Raw genomic sequence first — 21,721 nt, forward strand, 5'->3', positions numbered from 1 at the left:
TCTAAAATTGTTAAAGGAGTAGATGAATCTTACTGAGAGAAGGATTTAATTACAGAGCAGGTTTAAACTGGCATTGTGAAGTGTAATTTCACATTTGGAAGAGTGCCAAGGTCCTACTCCGGCTCTACTGCACTTCATAATCAGTCACAATTAATGGTGATTATGTGTCATGATGGACAGTGACATATTGAAAGCAGTAATAAAACCTCTGCAATAGGATACAGTACTGTGTGTGCTGTGTTTATGCACTCAAAAAAAAAGATTCAATACATGTATGTATCTACTTGTTTCACACATTTCCTATTCTTCTTACTCTTACTCTTACTTCTGTGTGCCAGTTTCCTGTCAAGAGTCGGCCAGACTTACTAGTGTTTGTGTATGACGGCGTTGAAGAGCTTGCCGTCCCTCCAGCTGGTGGTGAAGTTGTCACAGCGGATGCCCTGGTAGCCGTCAGTCATCCTCTGAGACCAGAGCAGCAGTTTCTCCTTGGCCGACATGTCTTCTGATTGGCCATTCACCTGAATATCTGAGATCTGAGACAATACATAAATAAAGAGAGTGAGCATTAACAGAGAGGACGACGCACGATTTCTTGTGTATATTCTGAGGAAATGTGGAAAAAAAAATCAGTCATTAGTGGAAACCAAAAGATGTACTTTAAACCAAATTACTCAACACCAGGAGTTCAATTAAATCAATTTTTGTATGATCATTAGTCCCAGACCAATTAAGCCCTTTATTGTAGATTGACTTGATTTTCTTGGTTGAGCTGTTTATTAGCTTATTTGATATTTATTAAGATATTGGTTGAAGTGTTATGGTTTCTGACTTGGATAATAGGATGCAGCAGGATTTCAGTCTGGTCAAAAGCCACTGTGGTTGTGGCATCCGGATAACTTTTCATTTGGGGAATTTGGGAATAGGAAAGATGAGTCACAGGCATCTTATTTTCCATTTTGTGTGTGTGTGTATAAATGAATGTGTGCAAGTGCTAGTCAATCTCTTCTCCTCCCTCTTCTCTCTGAATCCAGATCTTTCATGCACTTTTTTTTCTTTTACTTAAGGGCAGATTCTTTTTTTTCTTTTTGTAAATTAAATAAACATAGGGTCATCACACAGTAGAATTTAACATTGCTGCACATGATGACTGGGACACTTAACTCTTCCTTTTGATTTCTCTGACTCACCAACTAACCACAGCCAAGCTTTTATCCCTGTCTATTCTATGAGTGTATAAAGACTCCGGGAACATTGATGACACCTCTATCAGATCACCTAACCAAACCACACCTCACTTTCTTTTATTCCACAGGCTACACTTGACTGTCTGCAAGCTGAACCTGAATCATCTGACATTAGTGGGTGTGTTCCCGTCTGGGAGGCTGGTGCCCAAGGATTCCTGCCTGGCAGCTCTTGGCATGCACAGGGACAAGCAGGAAGGGGCCTGGGTGTATGGGATGTGGTTGGCAACATTAACGTGACACACCCCGCCCTTTGGAATCAGGGAGACAGTGACTCACTCACACACCCTCCACGCTATTGCTTTATGCTGTTTGTAAAGTAGCTACAGGATATTAAAAACTACTTGACTGTGGTGTCAGTGTGTTATGATAGGTGTAAACACTTGTAAGAACACCAGAAGGAATGATCCCGTTGTGATTAGAAAATGCCATTTTCAGAGGAATTTTTCGAAGAGCAGAATCCGTTCTGATTTTGTCCAAGGAGGTGGGAAACGTCAGCTGACAGGTGCAGATCCCAGAGACAGAGGGAGAGAGCAATAACATAATGGAACACAACACTGACAGACGAGGAGACCTGGAAGTGGAGGATGATGGTCCATATTAACCCCAGGGTCAGCTTGGGGTTTCCGTCTGCTATGTCATCGTTTCTGATGTTGACCAACTTGACCTGGGAAAACAGAATGGACAAATATTTTCATTTATTTTTAAAGATGACAGCATCCTCTGAATAAACAGATACAATCAGGTCTCTTGTGACAAGGCATCTAAAGTTTCCATGGTCCGACGTATCATCTCATACCTGCCGATGTTTGAGGAAGTCCAGTGCTATCTGTACATTCTGCAGTTTGTGGAATCGCATGCGACCCTTCTCTCTGGGCTGCGGAGGACAGAGAAGAGACAAAGAGGTGTTTAGTTCAACACTAGACTGTCACAGATGATCCTTTTAGCGGTGGAAGGTGGAAAACATCCAACCAAAATGGAGAAATGACTGAAAGATGGAGAACTGAAAATCGATGTGGGAAAAACTGATAATTCCGTGATTACTAAGAATTCATTCTGGTGGATACATTTTTCAATTCTGAGCATGCACATAGAGATACTGTGCTGTATTTTTCTTCAAAAATGAAGCTGCTTTCTTTGGCTTAGTCCTTTTGTTCACCACTATCCCACACAGAGGACAAAAAAAGAATATGATGAGTATAATAAAGCCTCCAGAATAGCTGGTTACAGCACAGGGAATTTGCATTGGCTGAGCCGATGACATGGTTTTGCATTCTTTAAGTCTTCTGACAACAGAAAGATTAGCTTACTGCATAATGGTTACTTTGTCTTTTGAATTTCATATAGTACATCAATATAGCATTCAAACAAAAGGGTTCAAATGTATACCTGAACAAAGGGGAGAAAATGCAAAAAACTAAAAATGCAAAATAAAATGTTGCTTGCACCAAAATGTGCAAAGAGTATCAATGGTTCCTGCAAGTATCAGCAGCAGCACCTATTGATAACAGAATACACACACAACAGCTTGGTTGTTCAAGCAAGCCTGTCAATGAGAGAAAGAAACAAAGCCGGCAAAATAAAAACCATGCACAGCCAAGTCACAGTGAAAGTGCAGGTGAATCATCAGAAAAACAACAGGATGCCTACTTTAAGTTACAAACCCACTCACCAACCGAGCGCTCCTGACCACGTCTCTCTCCCTCGGCTAACCCCGGCAAGAGCAGGGCAAAGAGAGGAGGCGAAGGCCAGACGGCAATGAGCAGAACACACAGAGAGGGAGGTTAAAGGAGGGCAAACAAGAGGCGAGGGAAGGGAGGAAGAAGAAGAAGAGGAGTAGAACAGAAGATCAGAGTAATAGTGCACAAACACACACACACAGGCCAAAGTGAGGTCAATGCATTAAGCCTATGGAGGCATTCAGAAGATGAGCAGAGCTGGAGGTGGTGCAGAGAGAAAGAGCGATGAAAGACAGCAGCAGAAAAGCTTCTGTTCAGGTCTGAGCGAGAGAGGAGAAATACAGCGTCCTGCATCAGCCCTTGAGATGAGTGTGGAAACAGCCTCGATATTTAAGTCCAAGGAAAAAAGAAAAAAACTGATGGATGTGTGAGAAGTCACATTAAAAAAAAAAAAATAAATAAAACTAATCAGCTGTAATATTGAAACATGTGACTGCTTTTATTGGCTAATGGTGGCTGGTGAGATTGTAGCGATAGAATAAAAGCGCAGTCAGATAATTGGAATTTGGTTTAGCATAGTTCAGTGCAGGTTAAACCTTTTACTGACTATGTGGCTGCGATTGCCTTCAATTTTGGTAGCCCAGTGATAGGTTCTCATTATCTTCTCAAGACTGGGTTTTGGTTTAGGATAGAGGATGGTTGAGTTAAAAAAAAGAAACAGGAGATGCAGAGCTGGGGGCAGATTTGTCACTCTGACGACGCTGGTACTCACCAGTGTTTCCCCAGACAGGACCTCCAACAGAGAGATCAGGTTATGTCCATCTCGAAGGTCTTCATACAGGTCTGTCACATGACGCTGTGCCTGCAGAAAACAAAGACAAAACAAAAAGGAGGAGCTGTCACAAAGGTTCAAAATTAGATTATTCTAGCTAGCAATCTACACACAAGCACGATGCATAAGCATTGATGTGGCTGATTTTGATTCCTTTACTAAAAGTGGCAATTGCACGGCCACAATGTGTCAGGTGGTCTCAGAGGTAACAGCATACGGAGCAGCTTTTGTGGCGTGTGTATGAAACACGTTTAAATATTTCTATTTCACGATCTTAAATGACCACTCACAACTTACTTTACTGTATACTGTTACCTCTGTGTGTTAGATACAGTAAGTGCTCAGACTTTTCTCTCCACTAGTACAACTCTACACAGGTCAGGAATGTGCAGCCGTGAGCAGCCAGGCCTGGCTCCTTCTCTAAATGCCAAACAGCAGCTGTCATCCTTGACAAGTGATAGATGGGACTATGGATAAAAACCAGGTCAGTGAGCTAGTAAAGGTGCCCTAGTGAATGTAAATCTGCTAAAAGCACAGACGTATGTTCCCTTAAGGTGCTTCCAGATTCTTGCGGTGGCATTCACAGGTAAATCACAGTCACGACAGGATTCGTTGTTTATATAACAGAGGGGTGGAGTTCTGTTATTGCAACCAGACAGTGAGACAAAGTGAGAAAGGACGAGGGAGGGAGGGAAAGGGTTGTGAGACTGGATAGGAGGTGAACAGGTGAGGGACTGACCACACATACAGCACATTCAGTACAGTGCTTCTCCTACAGGCTGGTACCTACCTCTGCCCTCCGATGCTGGATGAAGATGGATGACAGATGGATGAATGAGAACAGACGGATGAGAAATGGAAAAATTGAAAGAATGGAAGAAGAATGGATAAGAGCAGAGATGAATGAACATGAAATGAAGCAAAAAATAATTAGGATAAAATGGAAATGCAGATGATTTGATGAAGAATGTGATGCTACATGAGACAGAAGAATGAAACACTTGGATAATTAAACGACGAAACTCATTTTGAAAGTTACAGGACAAAAATCACGGCTGATCCAGGTGTGTCTGCTCGTATGGGAAGAGGGAGGCTTCGGCCCTTAAATGGAATGAAAATAAGTTTCCCCTGCAAGTTACAACAGTAGCTGATTTATGTTGGCAAGAAGTTCAACAGTTATCCAACCTTCGCCTTGCTCCTCCCTTCCCTGCTGAGTGATGATAAACTGACACTGTGGGGCTGAACTCAGTAAAGGTAACCAACACTGTGGCCACCAGGGTTCACTGTCTACACACTGAAAAGTCCTCTGCTTTCTAATCAATGCCATATACCAATGCTACTAATAGCCAGTTTCTTATGCATACACACATATTATGATGACCCATGAGTATCTATTTCACATATTCAAATGATTTAAAAAAAAAAATCAAATACAGTAACTTATTGATTTGTATTTAATTAGGTTTTTCCTTGGTGTGTACCCTTAACCAATCACACTGTTGCTGTTTGAGTGTAGGTGTTGCATTAAAAGTCACCCTCTCAGGGTCAAAAGGATCAGCTCTGTTGAGTTTTCGAGGTGAAAACCATTAGCACAAACGGCTGACAGCCACTCATCCCGGGCCCTCCACTCCGTCTGGAGACAAAGTGCTTTACATACCTCAGGGTTTACGTAATGTTTATGTCATCCCGTATCTCTAAACTGCCTCTGATGGTGATCGTTTTCACTGATAACAGTGTATCATGTGAAGTCAATTCACCATATTAACCAGATTTACCAAGTGAGGTTTAAAAAAAAGAATCTGCTGGAAGACAGATTTTTGGATCTGACGTTGCACTGTCTTGCACGATATGAAAAGATTTACTGGGGAAACCTCTCAGTGGCCCTTTACGGCTCTATATGGCTGCACCACCTAACCCATTGTGTGCCCCTGTCAAGCAGCCATTAAGCCCTTAAATCAGTTTCACCTTAGAGGAGCCCTCCCGCACGCTCAGACACAGAGTTAACACTTTCTCTGCCAAGCACGTGCTCATAAATCGCATGGCGAAAGCTTATATTCCCGCTCCGTATGCTTATATTACATGGGTTATTTTCATACAAGGCACAATGACAACAATAATATAACAATATCAATGTGAAAACTTATGTAACCTCCCTGCATCAATGCGTGCCTTTCAGTGCAGGCCAGGCAAGAACGCGGGGGTCTGCGCAGCACATGTGCTACCGTCAGCCTTAACCGCCATGGGATCCGGGCCGAGACTTTAGTTTGCCTTTTGAGAAGGAGCTAAGTGAGTCCAGATGTGTACGACTCGCCCTCCAAAATTCACAGAGAGACAAACGAGAGGGAGTGACTCCACTGTGCTCTCACATACTGGTAGCAGAGTGCGTTACAACTGCACAATCATGGAAAGGAAAACACTCTCTTTGTGCAGGTTTTCTTTCCTCTTGTTCCATTAAAAAAAAAAAAATGAATGGCTCTGTGTCTGTAGAGTGGATACACAAATAATGTGGAAGCACTTAATGTCATGAGGCTGCAAATGAACTACTGCCAATGGGAGTTTTCTGGAAGGAAAGCAGCACAAGCAGGGATATTTTTACTGCTCGGTGGGAGGGGTGTATTGTATTTGGGGGCTAATTTTTCACTCCTAATGAGGAACTCCTGAGTGAGGAGTATAGCCTGTATGACTTTACCCTCATGCTGACCTGTTTGCCTCCTTGAATGCACCGAGGGCTTTCAGGGCTTCGTTTTGCAGACGAGTGTTGAAGGATGGTTTACACACATTCCCCCAGCTGATGACAGACTGGAACCTCTGGTAAGCCTCCACATCACGGTGTAATGTTCACAGCCAAGTGCGAAACAATAGATCAATAGCTAATGTGTGTTTGTGTGAGTAGAGGGTGGGGTGCTTGCAATACGTTCTGCAGAGACACTTACAATGGGCAGGTGAGGGATGGATCCCGTTTGAGAAGAGGAGGCGGTCTGGTAACCCTACAGTGAGTAAGTCATCCTTGATTGTACAATTGCATTCTGGGAGTCTGGGAGTCTGCTTGTCTGCTGTCATAAAATGTTGTTGTTTCAGCTTGCCCACATAAAATCAGTGTTGTACTGTGTGTTCACTCAGGTTTACTCATTCCCACAACTATGAATCACGCCCCAAGATCATTGTTTTAATAGCTATTCATAGCATTAAACATTAACAGTGTATTGAAATTCTTGCCAGCACAAATATAAATCAAGCCTGGCTATTTGCTACTGCAGAATCCATGCATTTAACTCTACAGGTAGAAATCAATCACCTCTCAAAAATATGAGTTGGTACATTTATTAAGTGCTCAACATAGCATCATGTGGCTGAAGGCAAATCACTGGTTCTGCTCTTTGCCACTGGGATTATTCCGGCCCTGGACCACAAACTGGGAAATGTACCTTTTGAAGCCGTCAACCACACATCCATGGAGTTGGGAGAAAGCTAAATTTGTCCACACTTATTGGTTGGAGTTCCATTTATTCTGCACAAGTGCTCTTTGTTTGTAGGAAAATGAGTTTGGAAAGCAGCACTGACGGCATGTGTGGGCACGAATCAATGTACTTTTTTTTTTTTGCAAACAATGAGAAAAAGTCAAAGTGAAGGCAGTGGTTCATGTCTTACCTTTATCAAGTGCTTGTTCACCCATTTTGTGAAGGTCTTTTTCTGTACTCGATCTCGTTCATCTGCAAAACAGAGAAAACCCGGTGATCAGACACAAATGAAAAGTAAGAAACAAACGTGGCAAAGCTTAGTTGAAATGATCATCACATGATTGATATGCTCTTTGTGCTGATAGTCAGAGCAGTTACAAGTTTAATTCTTCTCATATAAAAGTAGTAAACTAAAGAGGAAATCCCCAAAGTACCAGACTTGTTTGATTTGTGTCGGATAAACAGAATTCATCAGTGGGTGAAAAAATCCCTCTTGACTGTGCATGCCTGCATCTGACTCAGACTGCATCGACGCACATTCATTGTCGGCAGATGCACCCTATTGTCCGGGAAATGTTGTGTTTGCAAGTTGACATACCGCTCTAACACCTCAGCCAGCTGTGCTGTGCTCTTCCACAGTAAAATCTAGTGTCAAAGCGCCGCGGACGATTTCCTCGGGACGAATCGCAACTATTAGAAAGAAGGTGCAATTTCCCGACAAGAAACAACAAGATCTTGACTGGGAGCACACACCTATTAAGACAACAAACCTGCATACACCCATCCAGTGCTGTTTCCCTATTAGAAGTTCAAGGCACGAACCACAAGGCGTGTTACTGCAATAATTATTATGGACATGGTGGTTGGATCTGTGGATTGTACCATGTGATCTGAAGGCTGTGGTTTTTCTGAACACTTTTAATTCATTTCATTTTACTGAAGGACTCACCTTCTCTGACTCATCTGATCCCATTCATGTTGCAAAAGAATGAACTGTGGTGATGGACACAAAGTCCTCGGTCTTATCAGCCTTTAAGGGAATGATCTAACCGTCTAGCATACGGTGACACGCCCCGTAATGAAAAGCAAAGAGCAGTGATTCAACTCCAACGTGATATAGGCACCGGAGGCTACATTGCTTTCTCTGTAGGGTGTCACCAACAATTTCTGCAAATGTGTTGTGGAGCTATGCTTCCATGGAAACCAATAGACCATTAACCTTCTTGTTTTTCATTTAGGCTAAAGGCTTCCACTGGGGCACTCCTGTGGTTCTATTTCCTGCTAAGGGGGCAAAATGTCACAGTGGTGACACACACACACACACACACACACAACACTGGGATGTTTCACAACTAAAGCAGTTTCCCATGGAAGCTGCACCTTGACCTGTGAGTCTGTGAATTCTGTTCACACACTATTAGTCAATCTTTGGTTCAACTGATGCAACTCTTTGAGCTCTCCTGGATCTTTATGAGTGAATGGTATGAGAGTGAATAGGAGCTGAGTGAACCTCACGTATCAAATATCACCACACTACACTACACACCAAGGGGTTTCAGCAAGGTGCGGGGTTTACGGTCCAAAACAAAAAGACAATAGTAGTGGTGGAAAGTAAGTGCATTTACTCAAGTAAAGTTACTTTAATACATGTACACTATATTTCAAAGCATTTTTTTTATCTGTCATGTTTATGTGACAGCTGTAGCGCTGCTTACTGTACTCTGAAGAGTTCGATTTTATAAACAAAAGATAAGAGATGATATGATCACAAAAAAAGTTTACATTTAAATGCATCAGAGGCAATTATCCAATAATGTCATTAATAATCAATAAAGTGTTTAAATGCTCATGAATAGTTTGCCATTTGATACTGAGTGAGATACTGATATAGGACCTTACTAGTATGTTGAAAGACAGAAGAAAATGATTATCTGAAGACAAATAATAACAAAAAAATAAAAATAAAAAATAAGAATCATCAGTCTGAGAAATAGAGGAACAATCTGTGTGGAAAAAAAGAAGAACATATAACACATCATTCATCCTCACTACAACTGAACTGTGACTCATTCACCCCAAAACACACACATGCTACACAGCATGAGCTGCTGACCAATGCGATGCGAGGATGCTGCTGATGCATTAGGAAAAGGGGAGTATCCTCCTTTAAGTCGCTGTGTGAGGAAACAATGGACGCTACAGTTCATGTCTGTCTTTTCGGATTGGATGTTAGATATCTGCAGATTACATAATGACATTTAAACTTTCCTGTGACCATGACGCCACAATCTGCCACTGGAAACTGACAAAAATAAACCTCATTATAAACCCATTCATCCAATACAACCCGGTAAAATGTTGAAAATTACACTAAATGCCTCTCGCGCATCTTCCTGGAAAAAAAAAAACACTTAAATATTTGCTCAACAGCTTCTCACACACATGGGAATAAATAGATATAGATAAAGATTTGCAATGAAGCTGTTTTCCATTAACTGCCAGCATACTGGTACCTTTCCTGCCGTCTGTAGCCTTCAGCATCCCTTGGTAATAAACTTCGTCTGAGGGCACCCTCTCTCTGCCCAAGCTGTCAGTCGAGAAATTCCGGTACCTCTCAGAAGCCATTGTCTCTTATTGTCAGCACGCGCAGCAATAATAATCCTAATGATAAAATATCCTTGCCAGCTGGCCGGTTTTCCTCCTGGTGGGAACTTCTGCTTTCCTTGCTTCTATCTTTCTCTCTGGCCTTCAGTTCGTCCCAGAGTATGAAGTCCTGTGGCTACAACTCAGCACTTGACAAACCTATGATTTCTTTTTCCTTCTCCTCACTCCCTCTTTGGGTTCGGCTCTGCCCTTCGTTTTCCTTCTTATGTTTTTTTTTTTCTCCTCTCTCTCTCTCTCTTTCTCTCTCACTCTATTCCTTTCATTGCAAATCGTGCCTGTGGGCTATGAAGTCTGGACCTGTCCTTGTGTGTGATGTGCGAGTGTGTATTTAGTGGCACTAGTGTGTGAAGGGCATGGTGGGTAGGGCTGTGAACACACCCCTTCCTCTTGCAGTGTGAGACAAGGAAGAAGGAGGAGAGGCGGGGAGGGACGGACGAGGTGTGGTAACTTGCATGCACTATCACTTTGCCTCAATTGCGCAACAAAACACACAGTGGCTTAGTCACCGGGTATAATAAAAAATCATAAAAGTTAGCTCTGATGATGATTTTAATGCTTTATATTGCATTAAACTGAATTTGAATTAATAATTTACAGGTAATATGCAGGAAGAAGGTAAAAAGTTTCAAGCTCATATACAGACACCCCCACATAAACAGACGCAGTGCACCCACACACATGTAATGGTTAATCATTAATTGTACTGAGCATTCCTCAGACATTTCACATAAAGGATTACTAACTGTGACTAAGAGAGCGACGAAAGGGGGATGTGATAGTTTTGGCAACAGCTGCTATGGACTGTAGACAGTGATGTTCCACCACACCCAAAACATCACTGACTTACACAGACATATAGGGGCTTGTAGCTCAGCATTTGTGTATAGTGTGGTTGTTAAGAAAGGAAATCATTCAGTAGGTAAAATATCTGTAATGAAAACATCCATATTTGTTCTAATCTCTGCTTCTTTCTTGTCAGTGCTGCATTTTGTCTCACACAGGTTGATAAAACCATACTACTAAGTTCTGTTTTCACTTCTGCTCTTGATGATGTCTGATTCGCTGTAGGCAGAAACCTCTTTTTCTTAGCTGAATGACAACTCTGTGGTGTTTAAGCCGAACAAATTGGAGAACACACGCTCCGCTTCCTGTAAACCGGAGGATTCTGCCAAAACGGCACAGACAAAAAGATCATTTAAAGCATGAAATGTAATAAAAACAGGTTTCTTGAGCAGTTTTCACTCTTGGTTCTGTGTCTGGAAAATGTTTTAAGCAAACAGACTTTAGACTATTCAATCAGAAGTCCTATAATCTGAACAACAAACAGAGACTTTTGGAGTCTTCCAACACGTTTTGCTCAACAGCGGTAACTGTTGCAACAAGCAGCAGTTACCTTGTAGATGTAGAAAGATATAAATGCTAAATTAAAATAGCATTGTGACTCAATAACATATACTAATATCATTTAGACAGCAATATTATTTGTCAAGTCTAGAATTCCTAAGTTTGTTTTCTTGCTATTAAATTGCATGGAACACATGAGAGTCCAAAGTCCTGCATTTATTTAGAGTTTATCAGGACTTTGTGGTTTATTTACACTTGTCTCCTCCATAATGGTCCCCTATATGACTACTACGTCCTGATGGTTGAACTGGAAGGCAGGGTGTGTCCTCCCTCTGCTAAATCCTGCCCCTGTAGCCTGCAGGTGGATATATTTCCCCACCTTGGCTGACTTACATCACTTTATCAGGTATCTTAAAGCACTTTTTCTGCAGGCTTTTGAAAACAACCTGTATGAACATGAAGGTACTTAATGTGTCAGTGTAAGTATGCCCAAATGAGTGTGTGTGTGTGTGTGTGTGTGCATGTGCGCGCGTGTGTGTTGACTCATTTAAGCCACGTTAGCAAATTTGGAGACACACCTTTGTAGCTCCATACGGTGTCCAGGCAAGCAAAGGAATTAAGGAGTGGTATGAGGGTAGACAATTAAAAAAGAGAAAGGGATGGTATCAAATACAGTATTTACTATTAGAGACCGCACAACTTTGAGATGTAAAAAGCTTTGGCCTGTGCAGCCTGATACTTTGATAGTTGCAGACAGTTACAATACAATATAAATAGTTGTAACGTAGCAGCTGTAATGAATGAGAACAGGAAAAGCTAAGGGGGCATTTCCCGATGTAGAAAAGACTCAAACTCTCTGAGATGCAGAGGGAGTAGTGGATGGTAAGTGAGGACTTGATGACGTCCTGGCAGTGGAACATGCACCGACACTCACAGCGCTTGAGCTGAGTCTCTAAACCTCACGGGAATCACGAGCAAAGGAGACCCAAATGGGAACAAGCTCGGACTCAGAAAGTGTGGAACATCTTAGTCATGAGATCTTTCCTCCAAAAAGGAGACATATCATTAAGGTCTCAACATGCTTATTACTCTGCTCCCTCATCTGGCTTCATCAAAACCAGATGGAACACTTAAGCTTCTTCGGCAGGCAGGGAGAGTGAAAGTATGAGGAGAAAGTATTTTCTTTCTAAATGAGATGGTTGAGGTTTGATCATTTCTTTATGATGGATGTGACGGGGCTGTTGGGTTTCTTCTTCTCACGCTGCTGATGTTGCGTTATCAAACAAACATTTCGGACTCTGATACAACGGACCGACTTAGCGCTGGTGCTACATGCTTCAGCCGTTCAGCCTAGCAACCACTTGTTTATACTCTGAGTGGCTGCTGGATATATTTGGAGGAAGTTGGTGTTAAGGTGGTCAGAACGTAAAGTATTGTGTTTGTAAATCCTAATTATCCACACTTCCCTTTTTCTTTCCACATCTGCAGTGGCATGTTACTTTGTGCTCTTCTATTTCTGTGATATTATGAGTTCGATTTAAATGACTTTGGAAATGTTTGGTAAATCCACCACTTCAGTCCAAACTGAGCAGATAAGCATCTATTGGATGGATTCTCAAGTCAGTTGTGGTGCTTAGAGGATCAATCCTGACTTTGTTGCTACTATACTGTCAATATTTTTGGCTTCTATAAAATGTCCAACAACAATTTCGATGTTCATGTTCCCCTGAGGATGTGCTGTGATAATTAGATTCCCTACTGATATTCCCACCAGCTTCAGCTGTAACAAATTATAAAAGGTCATGCTAATGGTAAACATCATAAAATCAGCATGTTTGCATTGTCAGTGTAGGCATACGGTATTAGCCCCCTGAGGCTTTAAAAGCCTCTGCTGGATACTGACAAGCACATAGTTGAGCCTGCAGCTATTGAGGGATAGAACAGCCTGTAGTTAAGCATTTAGAGGCTGTGTTTCCAAACAATGCAAACTAATTAGACATCAAAAGAATCTGAAGAATGTGTCATTACATGTATGGTTTTAGAAAGTGCTGAACTGCAGCGCAAATACAAGGGTTTAGACAGAGGGAGGACAGACAACACCTTTCTTTGTAGAGGATGAAAAACTGCATTAAGGATGTGTTCTCCTATAGATTAGGTTACCCTTCCTCTCTATCTCATCCCTTCCTTGAGCCCACTCCCCTCGGTATCTCCCGGTCTACTAAGGTGAACATTTACTGCAATATCTGGCCACCACACCCCGCAGGGAAAGGAATGTTGATAAAACTAGGAGCAGCTGAAACACACCCTGGATTATCACCTCAGTTGTTCATTTAGGTGAAAGAGGAGGTGGAGTAGGAGTTAAGGAGGAGTGAGGAAAGGAGACGGAGAGGGGCAGGGCAGGGTACCTGGCTGCCACCTGAATCACAGCACACACCAGAGCATATTACTTCTTCGTGCGTGGTGCTGCAGACTGGGAAAGTTGAACAAAACCAATGCCATGTAGAGAGAGAGAGATCCCTGGCAGCATGACTGCTGTCTCGATGGTTTGGATTCATAAAAATCAAAAGCAGCTTTATCCTGAGCTGCCATAGTCACGATAAGTCTCAGGTTTAACTCTAAAACACAGAAATAGAGGAAAGTAAAAACCAAACGCAGACTTCCAGTTGGAAGACACCATCAAGGACAGTCTGTCCAGTGGAGAAAACTTAATAAGATCAGTGAGGCTATGTTATCTGGTATAATTGTGTTAATATATAATTGTGTTAAACGCACTGTACTTCTAGTCCTACAAAGGGAACACTGAAAAAGTCACTCTTCTAGTAACTGTATATTTTTGTTTATAGTCATTAATTTTGGATTATTTATACAGCACCTACTTGATCAAATGACAATAACATTAATGAAGGAAGTATAATGGAACTTCATAGAGTTCATGTAATTAGTTTGAATATGTGAGACTTTGTCCACTCTAATCACAGGGATGTTTGTCATGACATTGTAATGCTGCACTATAGCCACTTATCATCCAGCCTGACAGCAGCCTGAAGATGATGTTGTCAAAATTAGATCTAACGATGAAGGTCCAAACTCAATTTAACGCAGACTCAACAAGCCGGTGGATTAGCCGCGGCAGCTGAGTTTTAAAATAGATCGGCGCTGAGCTACAAGAAGCCTCCGTGGAAATCCCCAACATCTGGGTCCGTGTCTGTTTGCTAATATTTCATTTGTTGAATTCTAATGCAACAGGGCGGTGGAGAAATAGAGCTGAGTGGACTGGCACGGCAGACACTGTTTAAAAACAGCATGTGTCTCCCTCTGCAGGTGAAAGCAGCGAAGCATGTCACTCAAGTCAAATGTGGAACAGGGTGTAAAATACTGTATGTATAGAGTCTGTAATTCAAAAGACTGACTCTTGAAACTAGAACTAAAATTGTTTGTCGGTGGTTTACAAAATGAAGTTCCAAAATAAAGTGTAAGTCGGCGATAATTCAGGGCTGTGTTGGTGGGATTCTGTGACCAGATCCCTGTGTTTTAATTATTGTAATAAAAATGGCATTTTCAGAGCTGTAAATCTTGAACGGGCCAAGACTGTGGGTTTGGATGTGATTATAACCACCAACTTCTCCCTGCCTTCTTTCCTTCACTCCATACTGAATTACCTTCTCTGTAAAAACACAAAATATTCATACTGAGTTAAGTTTTTTCTTTTTCTTCAGGGCTTATTGCCGTGTTGTTTGTTCCCTGCTGTTCAGCCATGAGCTACCACTGCTGTGTTAGTTGCCAACAACTTCTCCCCTTCTAAAAAACTGTGAACATGAAATGTACAATCTGTCCAGAAGAGGATTTAACTATAGACAATATTACCCCCCAAAAAACTAAATAATAATGCCCAACAACAACAATGCCCAAGGCCACAGATGACTTTTTGGAGACATTGTTTGACCCACAGTTCAAACCCAAAGATACTCAGTTAAAGATAAAATATAAAAATAAAATATATATACATGTAAGAGCTCTTTTCTATAACTTTTCTATAATGTTACAGCAGGAAAAACAGCTAAAAGCTTTTTACTTAAAAAAAAGAAAAGAAACATACTTGATTATCAAAATAATTAATAGCCAAGTAATTGTGTGTAACACATGAGTGCTGACTTTTCTTTCTTTGTCTCTTTTTATTTACGGGAGCAGAAACAACAACACAACTGGAAGGAATTTGCTGCTAACATCTTTTTACCATAAGTGACACACTACACAATGATCCTACAAGAACTTGCTGGCCTCTGTACTAAGCCTAGATCACGTAGGTTCTTCATTTCCCTGGTGATCTATTAATACGTTATTATGACATGTGGTATTTCCATATGCTATCTCAGCCTTGGCAGTCTCCAAACACCATGTAAATGTGGAAAAAATGGGAACTTGAGAGACGTTTCTATGGCAGCGACAGTAAACACACAACACCATGTGCTCCACCGGGTAGCTGTGACTGACTCTTACTCATGGCGGTATTTTTAGATGCAGAGATGGAGGAGTCTCCGCTATATGAGCCGCTTGACGTAGAAGGAGGAAAGCACCGTCCTCCTCCGCCCACCCAACCACACACAACATCTTTTTAACAGAGAGCAGAGCAGTGGAACAGTTTGACCACCAGATGGGGGCAGAGCACAACCACACCCTGCACCGTCCCAGTCACACTGAATGAAGAATGAAAGTAAAGAAAAGGAAGTGTAAAATCTTCTGTGAATATTGTTCATGTTCTTCATCTGTCATATCATGTATCTTACCCTCAGCGTCAATGAAGCCTGACACTATCAGTGTAGACATGCAGCTTCTAAGCCCCTCCATAAAGATAACGCTGACCTCAACAACCATTTAAGATCAGCTGCAGTTACTCATTTACCACAAGGTGAAATGATATGGTATTTTAAACAATGAAGCCTCATATACATTGAAGAAGTGAGCCTATACTGCGACCTCTTGCTAATCAACTACTACTTATTTCTATAGACATCAGGCACACTCCACCTAGTGAGTGAACAACAAAGTCCACAGACTCAGTGTCTCCTATCACGAGATCACAGGTGTGGCAAAGTATGTAGATGGTTGTCATTTACAGGGTAAGATTCTCCACCCATTTGACTGGGGCATTTCTTTCTACTTTCTTTTTATCTGTGCTTAGTTAATCAAACACCTCAAACTACACATGCAGAATGTTAGGAATCTTGCTTTATTTATTTATTTATTTATTTATTTTGGAGTGTTTCAACAGTGTCTCAATTTATAAAATATTTATTTTATATATTATAATCATATTATGAAATGTATTAGATGTGTTGAATCAAACCAATATATTAAAAAATGGTTCAAACTATAGCAACATAGAGATACATGATACTGATATACACTTGCGTTATAGCATAACAAAGTAAAGTAAAGTATGCCTTTATTCATCCCACGACGGGGAAATTCGCAAAGCTACAGCAGCAGTACATACAAACAAACACACTTACACATGCCGTGCACACTGTGGTGGACTGGTAAAAAAATATAAATATAGATATTTATAAATATAGGGCAACCAAGATATTAAAAGACAAGCCACTGTGTTGATGAATACCAGCATAATTCTCTCAATAGGGAGTCAAAAGCGTACAACAAAATAAAAAAAATTAAGGAAAGAAAGAAAGAAAGAAAGAAAGAAAGACAGAAAGACAGAAAGAAAGAAAGAAAGAAAGAAAGAAAGAAAGAAAGAAAGAAAGAAAGAAAGAAAGAAAGAAAGAAAGAAAGAAAGAAAGAAAGAAAGCAGATCTTTGTTGAGTCTAAACATGAGTGTGGTAGTAACCACCACGTGGTTACACCAGGCTGAAAACACCATAGATCAATAAACTACACTAACTCCTCCCCACCTGCTCCATTCGTCAGACCCCTCACTCACCAAAACAGCACATCTTAGTGTGCAGGTATCTGCACCTTTCTCCATACGCGGTCATCTCTTGTTGATCATTCCCTCGCTTGAAGCTCCTCAGCTCAGCCATTATGCCATATACGTACTGTATACTGATGGAACCACACAACCACAAGATTACCTATAGCCCTCTTGTTTCAGACACACTGTGCCAGCTGGTGTGAGGAGACTTAAAAAAAAAAAAAAGCAGGGGGAACCACTTTCTGAAAGACAGACGTTGTTTGGGCCTGCCCCCTTTCATTGCACAAACTCGAGAGACAGGTGAATCAACATCATTGTCCTATCTTATTTGCTGATGCTGTTGGTCCTTTGATTCATTTATTACCATGCTGTATACTAGATTAAAACAAAAATAGGACCATGTTACTCATTCATTTTTTTCTTCTATCATGTTCGGGATTGGACAGCAGATTTACAATCACCCACAGACGCACACTGGTTCAGTATTAACTGCTATAAAACTGAAACTTCACTGAGACCTGAGTGTGGTGTATTAAAACTGGTCTTTAGCACTGACCTATTTACTGTATCAGAGCGTGGCATTTGTCCACAGTCAATGTTTATACTTCAGTTTGTGCACATATACACATTCAAAAGAGGAGGTGTTCGAGAGCCAAAGAGATAATGGTTTATTTGACAGTTCTCATGAGTCTTGGAAGTTTGAATTGAGTCCTACAGCAACAGTTATGATAATATAATGATTTGATTTCCATAATATCCTCAAGGCTTTACCACAACCAATAAACCCTGAGTGTTAAGATCACAGGGCGATGATTTTATATGTTCAAAGAAAGCAGCCCAGTCCAGCTGACTGACACACACACACACACACCTTCTGTTGCCAGTCAACGTGACAAGGATGTGACAATTTACGACAGGGCACAGCTGAGCAGTTCCTAGGTCAGATTTAAAAGGGAAAGTGACCTAAATATGCTGCGTTCTCTTCTTACAGGACACTGACCTCTGACACAGGACCGTACAGGAAGCTCTCTGATGTCTCCCACCGACTCACAGAGCAGCACCTTTCATTGATCTGTCCACGTTGGCTTTTTATGGAGAGATCAATGAAAGGTGCTGCTCTGTCTTTTTATAGCAAACGTCCTTCTTGACATATATGGGCTGAATATACTGTATCACACTGTGAGAATTAAACTGAACTTGGTTCACACATATGCAACCTCATTATAGACATAGCCGCAGGCCTAGATATTCAAATTTCACATTGAAGTTTTGCCAATAGTGAACACAAGTTGTGTGTATATAGATCTAATAAATCACATTATATGTTTTCTCACTGGAAATTAAATTTTATTACAACTCTCCAATGAAAAATAACAATAACTCTTGAATGGTAAAAGAATGTACTGGATAATAACCAGGGATGTGCGATTTAAACTTGCCTTCCAGTACTACTAAAGCTCATTTGCACATTGCACTTTGTTTATTTAGCCCACATTAATACAAAGTGTGACAAGAAAGGTTTTTGGTTTTATGGGGGTTTACTGACAAACTATTTCTTGGCATCTCATATTGACAACTCTGCAAGTTGTATCTGCGCCCTACTAAGACTGTGTTACCTTTGGACATAGCCAGGCTAGCCCTTTCAACATTTCCAGTAGATTTGCCAAGCTACGCTAACGATGAGGTCGTCATTTAAAATTAGATTACCTGTTAAACGTTTTTCTTTACTGAAAGTTCGGTTTCATTGGAAAAACGTCTGAAGAAACTTTGACCGTGTCAGTGGAATAATGTTTTGTTAATGTTCGTTATGACCTGAACTGTGTAAGTGTACTAGTGCATGGAAACATCACAGTCGTAAAAAGACACAAGCTCAAGATGTGCATTAGCATCTTCAGCTGAAGTCTTTCCTATATGGACCAAAGACTGCTGAGTAATCTGTAATGGAAGTCATGAGTGTCATAAATAAACTGCCAGCGCAGGACCGGATGTGTTTCCATGGTCCCAGTGCTGCTCCCAAATAAAATCATCTGCCGTTTTGTCTCTCACTGGGGTTTGTTCACTGCTCTCAGAAGACATGAGAACTGTATTCAAGAGCCCTGTTGGGTTTCTCTGAGCCCCCGAGGCACAAGTCCACTGTTTATAATATGACTCATGCCTACTGGTTCACTGGTAGCAGGCACTGGGGTGTAGTAGGCAATCTAATCTACTTATATACACTCATGGAAAAAAATACACACACACGCACACACACACACACACACTGGTGTACAGTAAAAGCCGGCTTGCTCCAGAGTGGGAGTCTGGCTGTGGCTGTTTCCAGGAAGAATGCTGGCTTTTCCACAAACCAGGCCAAAGCCAAAAGCCAGGACTCAACCACCGTAGCCCACACACTCATTTTGAGGGCCTAACGTTCATCTCTGAAGGAGGATTTGTTTGTCAGTATGTAAGATTAAACAGGACTCATGGCTGTAGCATGTCAAACAGGATGTTATACTTTACCAGCAATGTAAGAACAACGACTTAAAACATTCTCAGCTCAGGAGAATAAGCTTTATTTAGCTATAAGAACCACCTGTTTAACCTGCCTGAGAATACCGGCTATGGAAATTCTTACCCGCCCAACTATGCAAAGCAATTTCACTTCCTATTAACAACCTGAGAAAAACACCTGGACACCTGAAGCGATGGTTTAAGAAAAGCTGCTACACTATCTCCTGCTTGGCCCCTGGGTTTGACGTGCCAACTTTGGCAATCCGAGGAAGAGAAAACAAACACAGATGAAAGGTCAGAGTTCAGCGAGTGGGAATGCCGAGTGTTGTACCTTGTGTGTGTGTGTGTGTGTGTGGCACAGAGTATTTACAGTCTTAACTCCATGCCCCCTTTTCCTCGTGACCTTTCACATGGCCTAATTCCAGCATGGTCGGGGGAGACTGTTAACATCCATGTTCCCGCCTCTGCACGCACCACGCAGCAATGCCTGAATCTGAATCTGAGCTAACAGCGCTCAGCGGTGCGGTATCCGCTCTCGCTGCCGTTATAAGTTAAAAGCTCAAACTGCAGAGCGAGCGAGTGGACAGGGGACGGAGCTGTCATCGTTCAGAATAGACGCCAAAGAAAAAAGGGGGGACAGTTAAGACCAGAAATCCCCATGAAGAGCACAGATGAGCGGGGACAGCAGCTGCGTTTAGATCCCCAACATCTCGCACAATAAAACATTAGCAGAGAGAGGACATGTAATGTCATCGTTGAGTCAGAAAGATAGTTGAATTTAGATCCATTAGCTGGACCGTGGGGCCAACACTGATTGCATCAGTATCCTTATCATTAACGCACAGTGTGCCCATAAAAACAAAGCTGTTCTTGTGTCACCACTGTATCCTGACTCAAGTCTGAGTTACATATAAACTATATCTCAGCCCAGCTTCCTCTCACTGAGTCATCACAGCAGCGGCTCCTTCAGACACACACTATCTTAGATTATATTATATTGTGTGGCTAATGTGTGAATGTGGACACTTTCCTCAGATGACTTCCGCACTGCTGGTTTTATAAGATAACTTAACAACAACAACACTGAATACTGATTGTTGAATGACTGGCAATTACACAGGATTAGTAATACAATTACAATCCATCAAATAGTCAGAAGGAGATGGTGGACTTACACCAATACACCACTCAGTTAACAACAAAGAATAATGTGAGGTCCTTGGATCAGACAGCTTATTATTTATCTTTGGCGCTTTCAAATTGGATGTTTCTCCAGGGGAAGTCATGAAAGCGTTGCCTTTGAACACAGACATGTATTTGTGTCTTTGCGGCTTAAAGGCTGGCAGCTGGATTGGGGCCCGGCCAGCAGAACAACTCCAACCTGGCAGGTATAGTGAACCAGTGCTGCAAGACGGTTCATCTGAGATAAGAGACACTAGGGCACGTCCCAGCAAGAACACACACACACACACACACACCTTTGATCCATGAGAAGAGATGACAGTAAAGGACGGTTTTGGGTGGGACTTCACGATGGCTTTATTGCAACAACATTAATTAGCGATTCTGCAGTGCAACAATAGACGATGAGTCAGGTTCAGCCAGGTGGAGCATGAAGTGATCTTTATCTGTGCAAAATGACATGTCACACTGTTGTAGCATGGCTGAAACTTGGGCCAAATTGCTGTATAAGAGCTATAAGGACTGATCCCTTTGCAGCTGCAAGAAAGAGCAGATACTTCAATCAGCAGGCAGCAATGTGGCACCAAAAGGCCTGGTGGCACCTTGGAAGTGTTCACAGCGGCGACAGGTTTCAAGGTTACGCATGAACGTGACTCATGCAGAGGGTAAACACGCTGCACGTGAAGCTGTGTGTGTGTGTGAACTCATACGGGCTGGTAATATGACCTGTTTCAGGTCAGTATCACAAAACATAAGCACACAGGATACACCACATTTACGTTTCGTTATCTGCTGCCACTGATAAGACAGTGTAAGCAAAAAAAACAGAAGATCAAACACCAGACAGATAGAGAGACAGAGGAAGAGATGAAGCAAACACTCCTCTATCAGCCACCTACCTCACT

General features: G+C 41.7%; 1 protein-coding gene across 6 annotated transcripts in view; it reads right to left on the reverse strand.

Annotated features, from left to right (window-relative positions):
- LOC310999641 (plectin-like) overlaps window positions 1-21,721 on the reverse strand; it is a 110,705-nt gene that overhangs the window by 30,261 nt on the left and 58,723 nt on the right. For 3 of the 6 annotated variants that reach the window (XM_083990162.1, XM_083990164.1, XM_083990159.1), the window contains exons 2-6: window positions 7,401-7,462; window positions 3,693-3,782; window positions 2,041-2,118; window positions 1,816-1,908; window positions 367-533 (exon numbers count right to left, since the gene is read on the reverse strand). In XM_083990162.1, the coding sequence (XP_083846288.1) occupies window positions 367-533; window positions 1,816-1,908; window positions 2,041-2,118; window positions 3,693-3,782; window positions 7,401-7,462 (490 nt within the window). Of the gene's footprint in view, window positions 1-366; window positions 534-1,803; window positions 1,909-2,040; window positions 2,119-3,692; window positions 3,783-4,542; window positions 4,558-7,400; window positions 7,463-21,721 lie in introns of all 6 variants that reach the window. The other 3 variants (XM_083990163.1, XM_083990160.1, XM_083990161.1) reach the window with 2 other exon arrangements.

This window comes from Trachurus trachurus (genome assembly GCF_905171665.1).
Source record: "Trachurus trachurus genome assembly, chromosome: 16".
In the NCBI taxonomy this organism is placed as follows: domain Eukaryota; kingdom Metazoa; phylum Chordata; class Actinopteri; order Carangiformes; family Carangidae; genus Trachurus; species Trachurus trachurus.